Below are 19,723 nucleotides of genomic sequence, written 5' to 3'. Positions count from 1 at the left end.
ATTTGCTTCCATGCTAGAGGGAAGGAGAAGGAAATCCCCCCAATTCATCCCCGGCATGACAGCATTGGCAATGGGGTTGTCCTGTGGCCGGAGCCCAGGCTGGGCTGGGAGATGGAGCAGGAGAGAGGGGGAAAGGGGCAGTGACGTCATCCTTACCTGCCTGGGGCTCCCGGGACATCTTCCTCTTCCTCGTGGCCTCCTCCTCCTCCAGCGGGCCAAGGTTTGGGATTGGGAAATCCTGGTGGGTTTGGAAACAAGGCCCAGCGCGTTGGGTTTGATGGTACCGCTGCCCAAGTGCAGCTGCAGAAGTCAGTGCCCATTTCAGTCTCGGTGGCTCCGACCAGGCTCTGCCCGCTGGTACCGGGCGATTGCCACGTGGGGCCTGCCAAAATCCCTCCCAGGGCCATCTCCCGCTAGACTTTGGGGTCGTGCAAGATGCAAACATCCTCTGCCCCACAAAAAAAAAAACCTCCCGGAGAACCCTCGATGTATGTGAAGCGAATTCCCTCTCCCTCCTCACCTGCGGGTTCAGAGACGTGGACGATTCTGCCGGAGCCGGGGAAGCTGCGGCCTGAGCGGGCGGGAGAACCGCGTGCTGCTGCTGCTGCAGCTCCTCTGTTCCTCCTGCTCCTCCTCTTCCTCTTCCTCTGGCCCTCCTGTTCCTTCTCCTCCTCTTCCTCCTCCTGCTTTTCCTTTTCCTCCTCCTCTGTCCGTCCTCTTCTTCGCACTCCTCCTCCGATCCCAGCCCGGCGAGGGCGGTGCCGACACCCAAAAGCAGCCGCGCTCTGCTCTGGGGATGTTCCAAAGCGGAACCGCCCCGCGCGGCACCGGCAGCGATGCTGGGAGCAGCGGGAGCGATCCTGAGAGCAGCGGGAAGGAATCGGGAGTGCTTTCCCTCCCAATCTGGCTCTTACTGGGAGCGCTGGGAGGGAACTGGGAGCAAACAGCGCCCGGAGGCGGCTGCAGCCGGCGAGGGGCGGGGCCAAGGCAGAGGGCGTGGTTATGCAAATCGAGGAGCCACCGCGCGCTGTGATTGGTGGGCGGGAGAGGCGCGGGGTTTCTTCGGTCCGGTGAGAGCCCGGGCAGGGCCGGAGCGATGGCGGCAGCGTCCGGTGAGAGCGGACGGGGAGCGGGAATGGGGACAGGAATGGTGGCAGGGACTGGCAATGGGGACCGGGAATCCGGACAGAGGGCGGTAGTACGGGACCGCGAGCAAGAATGGGACTGCAAATACGGGACTGGAGCCGGAATGTGGCCAACGACCGCGAATGCGACCGGGAATTGGGGATGGGGACTGGGAATCGTGGCAGCAATGGGGACAGGGATCGGGAATGGGAGCGCGAATGGGCTCTGGCACCGGGAATGCGGGACACGATCGGGTATGGGGACCGGGACTGGGACTGGGACAGGGAATGGGGACAGGACTAGGAATAGGAACAGGGACCAAGAACGGGACCAGGACCGGGAGAGGGATTCAAAATACGAGAAAGGGACTTGGAATGAGACGGGGAATGAGGACAGGGATTAGGAGTGGGACCAACAATCTGGGCTGGGACAGGGAATACGTGAGTAGGACAGAAATGGGAGTGGGGATGGGGATAGCGACCGGCAATGGCACTGGGAACGGGAACACGGGAACGGGACAGGGAAGATGGAAACAGCAACCACAGAGAGAATATGGGATGGGGATCAGAGTTCCAAAGTGCTCCAGTGAAACACACGCGGGGCTGCGAGCTCTGCAGCTGGGCCTCCCCTGGGCTGCTGCGGCCCAGGGCCCAAAGGCTGGAGCTGCAGCCTTGCTCCTGTGGCAAGAACAGGAGGCTCCTGCAGGCCCGTGTGCCCTGCATGGCCCCAGCAGCAGGGAGGGCTGTGAGGCACAGCGGGTGCTGGCAGGAGGGGATGCTGTGGCCAGCTGGGGCCTGTGAGAAATGCCCAAAGCCTTGTGCTGTGTGCAGCTGGGCAAGGGCAGCAGCAGGGCTGAAGGGTTCGTGTGCCACAGGCAGGCCGAGCTGGGGAGCCCTGAGGGCCCCATGGGAGAGGCGGGAATGGGGACAGGGAATGGGGACTGGGAATGGGGAATAGGGACAGGGAATGGGGACTGGGAATGGAATGGGGACTGAGAATGGGGACAGGGAGTGGGGAGTGGGAATGGGGACAGGGAATGGGGAATGGGACTGGGGACTTGGAATGGGGACAGAGAGTGGGGACAGGAAATGGGGAATGGGGACAGGGAATGGGGACACGGAGCGGGAATGGGGACAAGGAATGGGTATTGGGAATGGGGCCTGGGAATGGCGACTGGGAATGGGAACAGCGCGCCGTGTCAGGAGCGGGAATGGGGCTAGGGAATGGGAATGGGGACAGGGAATATGGAAACAGCAGCCAGGGAGTGGGGACTGGGAATGGGGAGATGGAACAGCGATAGAGACACGTAATGGCAAGAGGGACAGGGAATGGGGACAGGGATCAGCAATGTGAACCAGGAACGGGCACAACACAGCAAATACCAGGCAGGGACTGGGGGTGATCCATGGAATGGGAACAGGAACCAAGAACGGGACAGGGAATACCGGACTGGGACTGGGGCCAGGGAGCAGCAATATGGGACAGGGTCTGGAATGGGCACTGGGACTGAGAATGGAACTAGGAATGAGACTGGGAATGTGGAATGCAGAAGAGGGACCTGGAATGGGATTGGGCATAGGAATACGGAAACAGGAGAAATCGCATGGAAACAGCATCCGGAGAGGAAATATGGGGTGTGGATTAGAAAGGAGCGGTCGGGATCAGAAACGGGAACACGGCAACGGGACTATAGGAACAGGGCAGGGAATATCAAACTGGAAATGCGGGACCGGCACGGGGACCGGGAATACAAGAACGGGAGCAGGGCTGGGAATATGGGACTGGGAATATGGGAACAGCAACCAGAGAATATGAGACAGGCAATGAGAGTGGGAGAGGGATGCGGACAGGGATGGGAGCAGGAAAGGAGCGGGAGAGGGTGACACGGGAACAGGCAGAGGGCAAAGGGGGATCCTGGAAAGGGGACACCAGAACATGGGGACAGTCCCAGGATAGGGGGTCCTGATCAGCCCCGCCTGAACCTCCTCCAGGATCTATGAACACAGCTGGAGCTGCTCAGCCTGGGTAGCCCCAAGCCCAGAGGTCCATTAACTCCCTCACACCAATTATCAGCCACATCCCCTGGAAGATGCCTCCATGTCCCCATCGAGGTCTTTGTTCAAAAATTTTATTTTCACCCAAGTTTTGGGTGTTTTGAAAGGAGAAATAGTAACGCCCAGAATATCTAAGCCACAGGGAGCCAGGAAGATGTGGAGCCCCCAGCCAGGTGTGTGCCCAACACGGATCACCAGCACCGCGGATCACCGGGGCTCTGCCCACCGGGGGTCACTGGGGATCATCCAGGGGGGATCCTGCCATGGGGGATGGAGCTGGAGCAGCGCATGAAGCTCTTCCCAAACATGGGGCACTCGCAGGGCTTCCCTCAGTGCTGGCTCCGTTGGCGTTTGGTCAAGTTTGAGCTGCTGGAGAAGCTCTTCCCACACTTCCCACTTTCGTAGGGCCTCTCCCTGGTGTGGATACGCTGGTGGGTGACGAGGTTGGCATTTTGCTTGAAGCCTTTCCCACAGTCGGGGCAGCGGAAGGGCCTCTCATCCGTGTGAATCTGCTGGTGCACAAGGACGTGGGAGCTGGTCTTAAACCTCTTCTTGCACCGGTCACACTCATAGGGCCTCTCCCCAGAATGGACCGTTTGGTGTGTGATCAGGTTGGAGCTTGACCTGAAGCTCTTCCCACACTCCCCACACTCGTAGGGCCGTTCCCCTGTGTGGATCCTCTGGTGACTGATCAGGGAAGAGCTCCTCGAGAAGCTCTTCCCACACTGGGGACACTCGTGGGGCCTCTCCCCGGTGTGGATGGGCCAGTGGCTGATGAGGTAGGCTTTTTGCTTTAAGCCCATCCTACACTTGGGGCAGCGGAAGGGCCTCTCAACTGTGTGAATCTGCTGGTGCCGGAGGAGCTTGGAGCTGGTGGGAAACCTCTTCTTGCATTGGTCACACTTGTAGGGCCTCTCCCCGGTGTGGCTCCTCTGGTGGACGATCAGGTGGGAGCTCGTGTTGAAGCTCTTCCCACACTGCTCACACTCATAGGGCCTCTCCCTGGTGTGGATACGCTGGTGGGTGACGAGGTTGGCATTTTGCTTGAAGCCTTTCCCACAGTCGGGGCAGCGGAAGGGCCTCTCATCCGTGTGAATCCGCTGGTGCACAAGGAGACGGGAGCTGGTGTGAAACCTCTTCTTGCACTGGTCACACTCGTAGGGTCTCTCCCCGGTGTGGCTCCTCTGGTGGATGATCAGTTCAGATCTCCACCTGAAGCTCTTCCCACACTCCAAGCACTTGTGGGGCTTCTCCCCATCCTGGGGCTGCTCAGGGAACCCCAGCTCCGAGCTGCGGCCGCCTCCCCGGCCCGGGGTGGATCTTTCCTGCTCGGAGCCCCGAGATCTGCGTTTGCAGCCCCTCCTTGTGCGGCATCTCTGCGGCTTTTCCTCCTTGTTCTGTTCCTGCGCCGTGGAGTCGCTCACAGCGGCCTCTCCCACCGGCTGCTGCCCGGATCCCTCCAGGGCAATCTCCGGCTCGGCTTCGGGCTCCTGTAAGATCCGAACACGCCCTGGGCCGCACAAAAACCGTCCTGGAGAGCCCCGCGATGGATTTGGGGCGAGCTCCCCTTCCCCGCTCGCCTGCGGGTTCCGAGGGGGGCGATGCTGCGGGTGCCGGGAGAGCTGTGGCCTGAGCGGGGGAACCGCGTGCTGCTGCCCCTCCTCTTCCTCCAGCCCCTCCTCTTCCTTTTCCTCCACCTCTGTCCCTCCTCTTCTTGCGCCTCCTCTTCCTCCCGCTCCTCTCTTTCTCTTTCCCTTTCCTCCTCTTCCTCCTCTGTCCCTCCTCTTCCTTCCGCTCCTCCTCCGCTCCCAGCCCGGCCCGGGCGGTGCCGACACCCAAAAGCAGCCACGCTCTGCCCTGGGGGGGTTCTAAAGCAGCCCCACCCCGCGCGGCACCGGCAGCGATCCTGGGAGCAGCGGGCCGGATTTGGGAGTGCTTTCCCTCCCACTCTGGCTCTTACTGGGAGCACTGGGATGGAACTGGGAGCAAACAGCGCCCGGACGCGGCTGCAGCCGGCGAGGGGCAAGGCCGAGCCACAGGGCGTGGTTATGCAAATCAAGGCTCGATTGCGCGCTGTGATTGGTGGGCGGGAGCGGGGCGGGGTTTGCCCTCAGATGTGAGGGGAGCGGGATCCGGAGCGATGGCGGCGGCGTCCGGTGAGAGGGGACAGGGAGCGGGAATGGGGACAGGGAATGGAGAAAGGGAGCGGGAATGGGGACAGGGTTCGGGAATGGGCACTGGAAATGCAGAGAGCGAATGGGGACAGGCGCACGTAATGAGAAAATGGACCGGGTATGGAGAGAGGGATTAGCAATGTGAAGCAGGAACGGGCACGGCACGGCAAATACCAGGCAAAGACTGTGACTGATCCATGGAATGGGGTCAGGGAACAGGAATGGGACAGGGAATACCGGACTGAGTGTGGGGACTGGGACCAGCAATAATTGAGAGCGATCCGGAATTGGACCAGGTCCTGGGAATGGGGACAGGGATCATGAATGTGAACCAGGAACGGGTACGAGACTTGAAATACGAGGCAGGGACTGGGAATGATTCATGGAATGGGAACAGGAACCAAGAATGGGCCAGGGAATACCGGATTGAGACTGGGGACAGGGAGCAGCAATATGGGACAGGGATCTGGAATGGGGACTGGGACTGAGAATGGAACTAGGAATGGGACTGGGAATGTGGAATGCAGGAGAGGGACCTGGAATGGGATTGGGCATAGGAATGCGGAAACAGGAGAAATAGCATGGAAACAGCATCTGGAGAGGAAATATGGGGTGTGGATTAGAAAGGAGGGGCCGGGATCAGAAACGGTAACAGGGCAATGGGATCATAGGAACACGGCAGGGAATCTCAAACTGGAAATGTGGGACCGGCACGGGGACCGGGAATACAAGAACGGGAGCAGGGCTGGGAATATGGGACTGGGAATATGGGAATGGCAAGCAGAGAGAGAATATGGGACTGGGACAGGGATGTAAAAGAGAATGGGATCGGGACTGCGATGCGAGCAGGTTGGGACCAGGGTGACATGCGAATGGGCAGGAGGCAAGGGGAGTGACAGCGGGGAGAGGGGGATCCTGGAAAAGGGACACTGGGAAGAGGGGGACACATCCAGGGCAGGGGGTCCTTGATGAGCTGCTCCAGAACTTCTGCCAGGGTGTCCCAGCACAGCCAGAGCCGCTTGGACTGGTGTGCTCAAAGCCCTGAGCAACCCCCAAGTCCCTGCAAGTAAGTCTCATCTCCCTGGAAACCACCATCCCCCACATGCCATGGAAGATCACCCCGTGTCCCCATCACTGTCTTCGTTAAAAATCTTTATGTTGAGCCCCGTTTACAGTGCTTTGAAATGACAAGTAGAAACGTACAGAATATCTAGGCCACGGGGAGCCAGGATGATTTGGAGTCCCCCAGCCAGGTGTGTGCCCAACACGGATCACCGGCACCGTGGATCACCAGGGCTCTGCCCACCGGGGGTCACTGGGGATCATCCAGGGTGGATCCTCCCATGGGGGATGGAGCTGGAGCAGTGCATGAAGCTCTTCCCGCACTCGGGGCACTCTCAGGGGTTCCCTCAGTGCTGGCTCCATTGGTGTTTGGTCAAGGCAGAACTGCTGCTGAAGCTCTTCCCACACTGCTCACACTCATAGGGCCTCTCCCCGGTGTGGATGCGCCGGTGGCTGACGAGGTAGGATTTTCGCTGGAAGCCCATCCTGCAGTCGGGGCAGCGGAAGGGCCTCTCATCCATGTGAATGCGCTGGTGCAGGAGGAGACGGGAGCTGGTCTGAAACCTCTTCTTGCACTGGTCACACTCGTAGGGCCTCTCCCTGGTGTGGATGCGCCGGTGGCTGATGAGGTTGTAGCTCCAGCTGAAGCTCTTCCCACACTCCCCACACTCATAGGGCCGTTCCCCCGTGTGGATCCTCTGGTGTTTGATCAGGGCAGAGCTGTGGCTGAAGGTCTTCCCACACTCCCCACACTCGTAGGGCCTCTCCCCGGTGTGGCTACGCTGGTGGATGATCAGGGGAGAGTTCTTCGAGAAGCTCTTCCCACACTGGGGACACTCGTGGGGCCTCTCCCCGGTGTGGATGGGCCAGTGGCTGATGAGGTGGTCTTTTTCCCTGAAACCCATCCCGCACTTGGGGCAGCGGAAGGGCCTCTCAACTGTGTGAATCTGCTGGTGCTTGAGGAGCTGGGAGCTGGTGGGAAACCTCTTCTTGCATTGCTCACACTCGTACGGCCTCTCCCCAGTGTGGCTCCTCTGGTGGACGATCAGGTGGGATCTCCACCTGAAACTCTTCCCACACTCCGAGCACTTGTGGGGCTTCTCCCCATCCTGAGGCTGCTCAGGGACCCCCAGCTCCGAGCTGCGGCCGCCTCCCCGGCCCGGGGTGGATCTTTCGTGCTCGGAGCCCCGAGATCTGCGTTTGCAGCCCCTCCTCGTGCGGCATCTCCGCGGCTTTTCCTCCCCGTTGCGTTCCTGCGCCACGGAGCCGCTCACAGCGGCCTCTCCCACCGGCTGCTGCCGCGGGGATTTGTCCTCCCTGGGCTCCGTGCTCAGCTCCGTGCCTGAGGGAGGAAGGAGCAGGAGAGGACGGTATTTGCCTCCGGGCCACAGGGAAGGGCAAGGAGATCCCCCCGCGCATCTTCGGTAGGACGGTGTCGGCAGCGGGGTTGTCCTGCAGCTGGTGGCCAGGCTGGGCTGCGAGATGGAGCAACAGAGAGGGGCAAAGGGGCAATGACTTGCTCCTCACCTGCCTGCGGCTCCCGGGACATCTTCCTCTTCCTCGCCGCGCACTCCTCCTCCTCCTCCATCGGGCCGAGGTTTGCCAATGGGAAATCCTGCTGTGGGGTAAAAAAGGTCTAAACGCGTTGGGTTTGATGGTGCCGCTGCCCCGGCGCAGCTGCAGAAGTCAGCGCCCCTTTCAGCCTCGGGGGGCCCGGACCCCGCTCATCTCCGGGCTCTGCCCGCCGCTACCGGGCCATTGCCACGTGGGACCCGCCAAGATCCCTCCAGGGACATCTCCGGCTCGGCTTCGGGCTCCTGCAAAATCCGAACACGCCCTGGGCTGCACAAAACCCTCCCGGAGAGCCCCGCGATGGATTTGGGGCGAGCTCCCCCTCCCCGCTCACCTGCGGGTTCCGGGGAGGGCGATGCTGCCGGAGCCGGGGGAGCTGCGGCCTGAGCGGGGGAACCGCGTGCTGCTCCTGCTGCCCCTCCTCTTCCTCTTGCCCCTCCTCTTCCTTTTTCTCCACCTTTCCCGCTCGTGTTCCTGCTCCTCCTCTTCCTCCCACTCCTCCCTTTCGCTTTCCCTTTCCTCTTCCTCCTCCTCTGTCCCTTCTCTTCCTCCCGCTCCTCCTCCGCTCCCAGCCCGGCCTGGGCGGTGCCGACACCCAAAATCAGCCACGCTCTACCCGAGGGGGTTCCAAAGCGACCCCGCCCTGCGCGGCACCGGCAGCGATCCTGGCAACAGCGGGAAGGAATCGGGAGCGCTTTCTGTCCCAGTCTGGCTCTTACTGGGATCACGGGGAGGGAACTGGGAGCAAACAGCGCCCGGATGCGGCTGCAGCCGGCGCTATGCGGCGCCGAGTCACAGGGCGTGGTTATGCAAATCGAGGAGCGATCGCGCGCTGTGATTGGTGGGCGGGAGCGGGGCGGGGTTTGCCCTGAGACGTGAGGGGAGCGGGATCCGGAGCGATGGCGGCGGCGTCCGGTGAGAGGGGACATGGAGCGGGAATGGGGACAGGGAATGGAGGCTGGGAATTGGGACCGAGACCAGGAACAGGAATATGGAAAAGGGACAGGGAATATGTAAAAAGCGCCTCACAGAGAATATGGGATGAGGATCAGAGTTCCAAAGCGCTCCATTAAACACATCTGAGCTGCGAGCTCTGCAGCTGGGCCTCCCCTGGGCTGCTGCGGCCCAGGGCCCAAAGGCTGGAGCTGCAGCCTTGCTCCTGTGGCAAGAACAGGAGGCTCCTGCAGGCCCGTGTGCCCTGCATGGCCCCAGCAGCAGGGAGGGCTGTGAGGCACAGCGGGTGCTGGCAGGAGGGGCTGCTGTGGCCAGCTGGGGCCTGTGAGAAATGCCCAAAGCCTTGTGCTGTGTGCAGCTGGGCAAGGGCAGCAGCAGGGCTGAAGGGTTTGTGTGCCACAGGCAGGCCGAGCTGGGGAGCCCTGAGGGCCCCATGGGGGAGGTGGGAATGGGGACTGGGGACAGGGAATGGGAATGGGACCAAAAATACCGAACTACAACTGGGAATGGGACAGCGAATATGAGACATGGACTGAGAATTTGACATGGAATACTGAACTTGCACGAGGAATGACAGTGGGAATGGCACTGGGAATAGGGACAAGGCTCGGTAATGGGGACAGGGACTGGGAATAGGACTGGAAATATGAGACAGGGACTGGGAATGATACTGGTAATGGGGACAGGAATCAAGAACAGGAGAGGGAATATGGGACCTGGACCCTGAATGGAGAGAGGAAATCAGACTGGGAATGGGATCGGAAATGGGGACAAGGATCAGGAATTACAACTGGAAATGAGGACAGGGACTGGGAATGGGACTGGAAATATGAGACAGGGACTGAGAATGATAGAAGGAATGGGGACAGGGACGAAGAATGAGACCAGGAATACTGGATAGCAACTGGGAATGGGGACAGGGACTGGGAATGCAGCCGGGAATGGGACTGGGAATGAGGACAGGGACCAGGAAGGAGGACAGAGACCAGGAATGGGACTGGAAATATGAGACAGAGATGGTAATTCTGAGACAGAGATTCCCCAGAGATGGGAATGATACTGGTGATGGGGACAGGGACCAAGAATGGGACCAGAAGTTCCAAACCAGGACTGGGCATGGGACCAGGAATATGGGACAGGGACATGGAATGCGACGGGGAACAGGAATATGGGAAGAGCACAAAGAACATGGATAGAGCAAGTGTAGAGAGATTATGGGATGGGGATTAGGAAGGTGGGGCCAGGATCAGAAATGGGAATACAGTCATGGGATTGGAAACATGGGAACAGGACAGGGAATACAGCAATGGAAATGAGGGGCTGGCAGAGGGCCCAGCAAAGAGACCTGGAATACGATAACAGGAACAGGGCAGGGAATATGGGACTGGAAATACAGGAATGGTAACCAGACAGAGAATACAGGACAGGGAATGAGATGGAGGATGAGGGATGAGATGGGAATGGGACCCAGACTAGGATGGGATAAGAACAGGACCTGGAGTGGAGTGACACGGGAATGGGCAGGGAGCAAGGGGAGTGAGAGCGGAGAGAGGGCTATACTGGACAGGCGACATCAGGAACTGGGATGGGGGGCGTGGGGAGAGTTCCAGGGCAGGGGATCCTTGATCAGCTGCCCAGAACCTCCACCAGCATCTCCCAGCAAAGCCAGAGCCCAAATTCCTGAGCAAAACCCAGGAACCCTCAACTCTCTTACACTCCGCATTCACCACATACCCTGGAAGATGCTCCCATGTCGCCATCTACGTCTTTGTTGAACATCTTTATTTTTACCTTGAATTTGGGTGTTTTGAAAGGACAAAGAGAAATGAAAAGAGAATCCAGGTCACTGGGAGCCAGGAGGATGTAGAGCCCTCATCCAGGTGTGTGCCCAACACAGATCACCGGAACCAGGAATCACCAGGGCTCTGCCCACCGGGGGTCCCTGGGGATCATCCAGGGGGGATCCTCCCATGGGGGATGGAGCTGGAGCAGCGCATGAAGCTCTTCCCACACTTGGGGCACTCGCAGGGCTTCCCTCAGTGCTGGCTCCGTCGGTGTTTGGTCAAGGTTGAGCTGCTGGAGAAGCTCTTCCCACAATGCTCACACTCGTAGGGCCTCTCCCCAGTGTGGGTGCGCTGGTGGCTGACGAGGTTGGAGTTTCGCTTGAAGCCCTTCCTGCAGTCGGGGCAGCGGAAGGGCCTCTCATCCGTGTGAATCCGCTGGTGCTTGAGGAGATCAGAGCTGGTTGTAAACCTCTTCTTGCATTGGTCACACTCGTAGGGCCTCTCCCCGGTGTGGATCCTCTGGTGGACAGTAAAGTGGGAGCTCTGGCTGAAGCTCTTCCCACACTCCCCACACTTGAAGGGCCTCTCCCCTGTGTGGATTCTCTGGTGAAGGATCAAGTTGGAGTTGTGAATAAAACTCTTCCCACACTCCCCACACTCGTACGGCTGTTCCCCCTTGCCACACTTGTAGGGCCGTTCCCCCTTGTGGCTCGCCTGGTGGCGTATCAGGTGGCAGCTCCGGATGAAGGTCTTCTGACACTGCTCACACTCGTAGAGACCCTCCCTGGTGTGTCTCCTCTGGTGGGCAATCAGGGTGGAGCTCCGGCTGAAGCTCTTCCCACACTCCCCACACTCATAGGGCCGTTCCCCTGTGTGGCTCCTCCGGTGGGCAGTCAGGGTGGAGCTCTGGGTGAAGCTCTTCCCACACTCCCCACACTCGTAGGGCCTCTCCCCGGTGTGGATGCGCCGGTGGGTGATGAGGACAGAGTTGTGCTTGAAGCCCATCCCGCAGTCGGGGCAGCGGAAGGGCCTCTCATCTGTGTGAACCCGCCGATGCTGGAGGAGACTGGAGCTGGTCTGAAACCTCTTCCTACATTTATCACACTCAAAGGGCATCTCCAGAGTGTGGATGACCTTGTGGCAGACCAGGTAGGATCTCCACCTGAAGCTCTTCCCACATTTTGAGCACTTGTGGGGCTTCTCCCCATCCTGCAGCTGCTCAGGGACCTCCAGCTCCGAGCTCCGGCCACCTCCGTGGCCCAGAGTAGATCTTTCCTCCTCAGATGCTCGAGATCTGCGTTTGCAGCCCCTCCTTGTGCGGGATCTCCGAGGCTTTTCCTCCATGTTGGATTCCTGCACTGTGGAGTTCCTGAAAACGGACTCTTCCATGAGGTTCTGCTGTGGGGATTTGTCCTTCCTGGGCTCCGTGCTCAGCTCCTTTTCTAGGGAGGAAGGACAAGGAGAGGATGGGATTTGCCTCCGTGCTACAGCGAAGGGCAAGGAGATCCCCCCGGCAGGACGGGGTCGGCAGTGGGGTTGTCCTGCAGCTGGGGGACAGGCTTGGCTGGGAGATGGAGCTGGAGGGAGGGGAAAGGGGCACTGACTTCCTTCTCACCTGCCTGCGGCTCCCGGGACATCTTCCTCTTCCTCGCGGCCCCCTCCTCCTTCATTGCGCCAAGGTCTGGGAATCTGAAATCCTTTTTTGGGGGGGAAAACAAGGGCTGAGCACGTTGGTTTAGCTGGTGCCGCTGCCCAAGTGCAGCTGCAGAAGTCAGCGCCCCTTTCAGCCTCGGGGGGCCCGGACCCCGCTCATATCAGGGCTCCCCCACTCCTCTATTCTGGCCAGTCCCCCTGCTCTGGTATCGCCCCTTTGCGTTCCCCCTGCTCCGGGGCTGCCGCGTTCCGCCCCGGCTCTCCTCAAACCCGATATCGCCGCTCTGCCCGCCGGTACCGGGCGATCGCCACGTGGGAATCCCCAAAATCCCTCCAGGGCCATTTCTGGCTCGACTTTGGGGTTCTGCAAAATTCAAAAATCTCCGGACCCCTAAAAGAGCCTCCCGGAGGCCCCCCCCCCCCACTCCCCCGATGGATTTCGGGCGACCTGTCCCTCCCTCCCCGCTGACCTGCGGGTTCCGGGGCGGCGATGCTGCGGGAGCCGGGGCAGCGGCGGCCTGAGGGGGCAGCCGAGGGAACCGCGTGCTCTTGCTGCAGCTGCTGCTCCTCCCGCTCCTCCCGCTCCTCCTCTTCCTCTTCCGCCTCCTCTGTCGATGCTGTTCATGCTCCTCCTCTTCCTCCCGCTCCTCCCTTTCCTTGTCCTTCTCCTCCTCCTCCCGCTCCTCCTCCTACCCAAGCCTAGAGCGGGAGGTGTCGACATCGAAAAGCAGCCGCGCTGTGCCCTGGGGAGAATTCCAAAGGGACTGCGCCACGCGCGGCGCTGAGAGCGATATTGAGAGCACCGGGAGCGATCCTGAGAGAAGCGAGAAGGAGTCGGGAGCGCTTTCCCTCCCAGTCTGGCTCTTCCTGGGAGCACTGGGAGGGAACTGGAAGCAAAGAGCGCTCGGAGGCGACTGCAGCCGGCGCTGGGCGGGGCCAAGGCAGAGGGCGTCGTTATGCAAATCGAGGAGCCATCGCGCGCTGTGATTGGTGGGCGGGAGAGGCGCGGGGTTTCTTCGGTCCGGTGAGGGCCCGGGCAGGGCCGGAGCGATGGCGGCGGCGTCCGGTGCGAGCGGACGGGGAGCGGGAATGGGGACAGGAATGGTGGCAGGGACTTGCAATGGGGACCGGGAACCGGGACACAGAGCGGTAGAACGGGACCGAGAGCAAGAATGGGACCGGAAATACGGGACTAGAGGCGGGAATGTGGCCAACGACTGCGAATGCGACCGGGAATATGGGACGGGGACTGGGAATCGTGGCAGCAATGGGATCAGGGATCGGGAATGGGAGCGCGAATGGGCTCTGGCACCGGGAATGCGGGACACGATCGGGTATGGGGACCGGGACTGGGAGTGGGACAGAGAATGGGGACAGGACTAGGAATAGGGACAGGGGCTGAGAACGGGACCAGGACCGGGAGAGGGATTCAAAATACGAGAAAGGGACTTGGTATGAGACCGGGAATGAGGACAGGGATTAGGAGTGGGACCAACAATCTGGGACTGGGCCTGGGACAGGGAATACGTGAGTAGGAGCAGGAATGGGAGTGGGGATGGGGATAGTGACCGGCAATGGCACTGGGAACGGGAATGTATGAACAGGACAGGGAAGATGGAAACAGCGACCGCAGAGAGAATATGGGATGGGGATCAGAGTTCCAAAGTGCTCCATTAAACACATTTGGGGCTGCGAGCTCTGCAGCTGGGCCTCCCCTGGGCTGCTGCGGCCCAGGGCCCAAAGGCTGGAGCTGCAGCCTTGCTCCTGTGGCAAGAACAGGAGGCTCCTGCAGGCCCGTGTGCCCTGCATGTCCCCAGCAGCAGGGAGGGCTGTGAGGCACAGCGGGTGTGTCCTAGTTTAGGACAAAATTCCACAACTCCCTCCCCCACCACCGGGTTCGGGAGGAATTTCCTCAGAGGAGAAAGTGGAAAAATCTTGTTTATTGAGAAACAACGAAAAAAAGAAACACTCCCCAACACAAGGAAAACAGTCCGAGATGACAGCAAATGTTTTTCACCAGTCCAAGAGAGGGTGAGCAGTCTCTGCTGGGGAGGGTGCCAAAGCTTCTCTCAGGTGCAGACTCCGGGGGGTTTTCCCTTGATGTTCCTGAAATCAGGGCCCAAAGCAGGTCCGATGTCTTCAGGGAAGAGAGGAAGGAAAGAAGGGGAAAGACAAAAACAGAAAAATGGCAAAAAAGCAAGGAAAAAGCAGAAAGCAAGAGAGCAAAGCCAGCAAAGCAGCCTAAAGCTAGCAGCAAGCCAGAAGCAAGCAGCCGGGGGAGGGGCTCAGCTATAGACAAAACAAACTGAGAGCACGGGAACAGGGGAAAAAAAAAAACAAAACCCACGATTTGGGATACAAAGCATGAAAATGTCCTGTCACCCCAGGACATTCCACCCCTTATCCCATATCATGAACATGTTACTGAACACAATGAAAAAAAACTTTCTTCTCACTTGCTCAAACCTTTCACACTTACACATTTCCTTCCATCTTACTTGCTCAGACCTTTGACACTTTCACGTTTCCTTCTGTCTCATATCTGTATGATCTAACGTACAGACAATGGTGGTAACGCTCAGTAAACAACGATATCATCCCACAATCAGATCTCCCTGAGGTACACAACGGGTTGTCCCATCTTTCTGCATTATCCACCAGGTATAACCTGGTCCTTGAGCAAAGACAATCCCACGAATGGGTTTGCCTGTACTCAAGGCAGGATTAATCCATACTGTCTTCCCCAACAAACCTCTGACATGGGCCACTGGGCCTTTATCTCCATCTACTATATTAAGGGGCTCAGACTGGGCAGGACCTGCTCGGTTGGTGGAACCTCGAGTGTTAACTAACCAGGTGGCTCTTGCTAAATGCTGCTCCCAGTTCTTGAAAGACCCCCCCACCCAGTGCTTTCAAAGTGGTTTTTAACAATCCATTGTACCTCTCCACTTTACCTGCAGCTGGTGCATGGTAGGGGATGTGGTACACCCACTTGATACCATGTTCCCTAGCCCAGTTGTTAATAAGATTATTTTTAAAATGAGTCCCATTGTCTGACTCAATCCTCTCAGGAGTACCATGCCTCCAAAGGACCTGCTTTTCAAGGCCCAGGATGGTGTTGCGGGCTGTAGCATGAGACACGGGGTAGGTTTCCAACCATCCCGTAGTGGCTTCTACCATGGTTAGCACATGGCACTTGCCTTGGCGGGTTTGAGGCAGCGTGATGTAATCAATCTGCCAAGCCTCCCCATACTTGTACTTGGACCACCGCCCCCCATACCAGAGGGGCTTCACCCGCTTAGCCTGTTTAATGGCAGCACACGTCTCACAGTCATGAATAACCTGAGAAATGCTGTCCATGGTTAGATCCACCCCTCGGTCTCGTGCCCACTTATAGGTGGCATCTCTACCCTGGTGGCCTGAGGCATCATGGGCCCATCGTGCTAGGAACAGCTCTCCTTTGTGCTCCCAGTCAAGATCTATCTTCAACTCCCCTATCTTTGCAGCCTGATCTACCTGCTGATTGTTCTGCTGCTCCTCATTAGCTCTGCTTCTAGGGACATGGGCATCTACATGGCGAACCTTCACAGGTAGTTTCTCTAACCGGGTAGCGATGTCTTTCCATTCTTCAGCAGCCCAAATTGGTTTTCCTCTGCGCTGCCAGTTCGCCTCCTTCCATCTCTTCAGCCATCCCCACAGAGCATTGGCTACCATCCAGGAATCAGTATAAAGGTAAAGTTTTGGCCACTTCTCTGCTTCAGCAATGTCCAGGGCCAACTGAATGGCTTTGAGCTCTGCGAGTTGACTCGATCCACCTTCTCCTTCGATAGCTTGTGCGACTTGTCGTGTGGGGCTCCATACGGCTGCTTTCCACTTCCGGTTCATCCCCACAAGGCGACAGGAACCATCAGTAAAAAGAGCGTAGCGTGTGTCTTCTGCTGGCAGTTGGTTATACGGTGGAGCTTCTTCAGCACGGGTCACTTGCTCTTCTCCCTCTTCACCAGTGAGACTGAAGCTTTCACCTTCAGGCCAATTGGTAATTACCTCCAGAATCCCAGGACGATTTAGTTTCCCAATTTGGGCGCGCTGTGTAATGAGGGCAATCCACTTGCTCCATGTAGCATTGGTAGCATGGTGGGTGGAGGGAACCTTTCCTCTAAACATCCACCCCAGCACGGGTAGTCGAGGTGCCAGGAAGAGTTGTACCTCGGTACCAATCACTTCTGAAGCAGCTTGGACTCCATCATACGCGGCCAAGATTTCTTTCTCTGTTGGGGTGTAGTTGGCTTCAGACCCTCTGTAGCTCCGACTCCAGAATCCCAATGGTCGGCCTCGGGTCTCACCAGGCACCTTCTGCCAAGGGCTCCAGGACAGGCCATGGTTCCCAGCTGCAGAGTAGAGCACGTTCTTCACCTCTGGTCCTGTCCTGACTGGGCCAAGGGCTACCGCATGAGCAATCTCCTGCTTGATCTGGGCAAAGGCTTGTTGCTGTTCAGGGCCCCAATAGAAATCATTCTTCTTACGGGTAACCAAGTAAAGAGGGCTCACAATCTGACTATATTCAGGAATGTGCATCCTCCAGAAACCTATAGCACCTAAGAAAGCTTGTGTTTCCTTCTTGTTGGTTGGTGGGGACATAGCTGTGATTTTGTTGATGACATCAGTAGGAATCTGGCGCCGTCCATCTTGCCACTTCACTCCCAGGAACTGGATCTCCCAAGCAGGTCCCTTAACTTTACTTTTCTTAGTGGCAAAGCCAGCTTCCAGGAGAATTTGGATGATTTTCTCTCCTTTCTCAAACACTTCTGCTGCTGTGTTTCCCCACACAATGATATCATCAATGTATTGTAAATGTTCTGGAGCCTCACCCTTCTCTAGCGTAGTCTGGATCAGTCCATGGCAGATGGTGGGACTGTGCTTCCACCCCTGGGGCAGTCGGTTCCAGGTGTACTGCACGCCCCTCCAGGTGAAAGCAAACTGAGGCCTGCATTCTGCAGCCAGAGGAATGGAGAAAAATGCGTTAGCGATGTCGATTGTGGCGTACCCCTTTGCTGCCTTGGACTCCAGCTCGTACTGGAGTTCCAGCATGTCTGGCACAGCGGCGCTCAGCGGTGGAGTCACTTCATTCAAAGCACGGTAATCCACGGTCAATCTCCATTCTCCTTCAGATTTACGCACAGGCCAGATGGGACTGTTGAAGGGTGAGTGGGTTTTACTAACCACCCCTTGGCTCTCCAGCTCTCGGATCATCTTGTGAATGGGGATCACAGCATCTCGATCCATCTGATACTGCCGGCGATGCACTGTCGAGGTGGCAACAGGTACTCGTTGCTCTTCTACCTTCAGGAGTCCTACTGCAGATGGGTTCTCTGACAGTCCAGGCAAGGTGTTCAATTTCTTAATGCCCTCTGCCTCCACAGCAGCTATTCCAAAAGCCCATCTGAACCCCTTAGGGTCTTTGTAATAGCCATTCCTGAGATAGTCTATGCCCAGAATACTTGGAGCCTCTGGGCCAGTCACAATCGGATGTTTCTGCCACTCCTTCCCAGTCAGGGTCACCTGGGCTTCCAACAGGGTCAATTCTTGTCATCCCCCCGTCACACCGGCAATGGAAATAGGTTCTGTTCCCTCGTGTTCCAATGGCATTAGGGTACACTGAGAACCGGTATCAACCAAAGCTTTATATTTCTGTGGCTCTGATGTGCCAGGCCATAGAACCCATCCTGTCCAAAAAACTCAGTTTTCCCGTGCCTCTACCTGGCTAGAGGCAGGGCCCCTCTAAGCCTGGTTATCCTTCTTTCCTGAGACATATGTCTTGGAGGTTCCTTCAAGGGGATCGGACAAGTCATCATCATCATTATGCCTGACAGTTCGAGTACGGGCAACTGGAGCTGCTTCCCTTTTCCTGCCTTCCTTCAATTCACGCACCCGTTGTGCCAGAGCAGCAGTAGGCTTCCCATCCCATCTCCTCATGTTTTCTCCAGACTCACGTAAGAAGAACCACAACTCAGCTCGTGGGGTGTACCTTCTCTCCCCAACAGAGGAACGTCTGCGTTGGATACTAGGGCCTCTAATTTGTACAGCTGAGATTTGGAGGAGGTCCTCCTTAATCTCTTCCCTGAGTTTCTTACGACTTTCCTCTATTTTATCTTCTAATTTCTGCAGTCGTGTTTCCACAGCTGCAATTCTGGCATGAGTCGGGCCATGTACAGCATCTGCATATGCCCGAAGCTTCTTTGCCATATCGAGCACAGTCTCATATACCTCATCCCGCTTCATTATTGCTAGAGCAGAAGCGTGTTCAGGTGGCCCAAGGTGCACAAGTTTCCTCCACATTACAGGTGTGCACGGTACGAAGTCCGGATTCCTAATTGTTATATCATCTGAAAAAATGATCTCTACCACTGCCATCTCCCTCAGGCGTTGGATCCCCTGTTCTATGGTCTTCCACCGTGTCTGCTGAATATAGAGGTCATCTGCACACAGGTATCTTTGTGCTACGCTGTCCAGGACCCGTTCCCAGAGGCTGTGAGGGCTAGCCCTCCTCATCATGCCTTGGTCGATGACAGGATCATGTGACAGGGATCCTAAATGCCTCGCTTCAGTGCCATCCAGAATGGTAGCCTCCCCTGCCGCATCCCAAAGGCGGACTAGCCAACTAATTATAGACTCATCGGGCTGTCGCCTATAATCCTTCCTTAGGCCTCGAAGGTCCTTCAGGGAGAAGGAATCAATATTGGCTCCAGAATCTATGCCACTTGCTGTGGTCTCTGATTTTGGTGAGGGTCCTTCTCTTGGATCATCATCATCCTCCACCCTTCGGTCAGTCTTGCTTTTGCACTTTCCACCTTTTGTATTTGCAGCAACAGCCATTGGTTGGGGCTTACTCTCTGGTTTAACTACTGGCCTGGATCCTGGGATGTTTACTACAGCCTGAGTGACTGGGACAGTAACTAATTTATCTCCCTGTTCCCTTTCCTCTGTCTGCTGCCCCACAGTATCTAGCAGGGTGCGATAAGCATGTGCCAGGGCCCAGCTCACTGCAATGATCCTTTGCTCCTTAGTGTTACCATGGCACCTCTCTTTCAGATACTTTACCACCTCAGCTGGGTTCTGAATTTGTTCAGATGGGAAGTCCCAGACTACAGGATCAGAAAACTCCTTTAAAATTTGGCCCATATCCTCCCATTTCCCACGCCACTCAGAATTCTTCACCCTTGGTTTTACTCCTAAATCAGGAGTCTCACCAGCCCCTCTAGAATCTCAGCCTTCATCTTATATAAACTGCAGACAGTATAAAGAAAGCTTACTAAATTAAATGCCAGAAAGATGGTGTCCTTGGCAG

General features: G+C 57.5%; 1 protein-coding gene and 2 pseudogenes across 1 annotated transcript in view; all 3 read right to left on the bottom strand.

Moving 5' to 3' along the window:
* Positions 1–8,032, bottom strand: part of LOC134563094 (zinc finger protein 239-like) — a 67,728-nt gene extending 59,696 nt beyond the window's left edge. Inside the window, exon 1 of the mRNA XM_063420897.1 lies at positions 7,943–8,032. Coding sequence (XP_063276967.1) covers positions 7,943–8,003 — 61 coding nt within the window. The 5' untranslated portion in view covers positions 8,004–8,032. The remainder of the gene's footprint in view (positions 1–7,942) is intronic.
* The window catches only part of LOC134563066 (zinc finger protein 850-like), a 45,019-nt pseudogene extending 31,702 nt beyond the window's left edge, over positions 1–13,317 (bottom strand).
* LOC134563112 (zinc finger protein 345-like) overlaps positions 1–19,723 on the bottom strand; it is a 147,136-nt pseudogene that overhangs the window by 104,997 nt on the left and 22,416 nt on the right.

The sequence above is a fragment of the Prinia subflava genome, chromosome 33, assembly GCF_021018805.1.
Source record: "Prinia subflava isolate CZ2003 ecotype Zambia chromosome 33, Cam_Psub_1.2, whole genome shotgun sequence".
In the NCBI taxonomy this organism is placed as follows: domain Eukaryota; kingdom Metazoa; phylum Chordata; class Aves; order Passeriformes; family Cisticolidae; genus Prinia; species Prinia subflava.
This window is presented reverse-complemented; position numbering and strand designations above follow the sequence as displayed.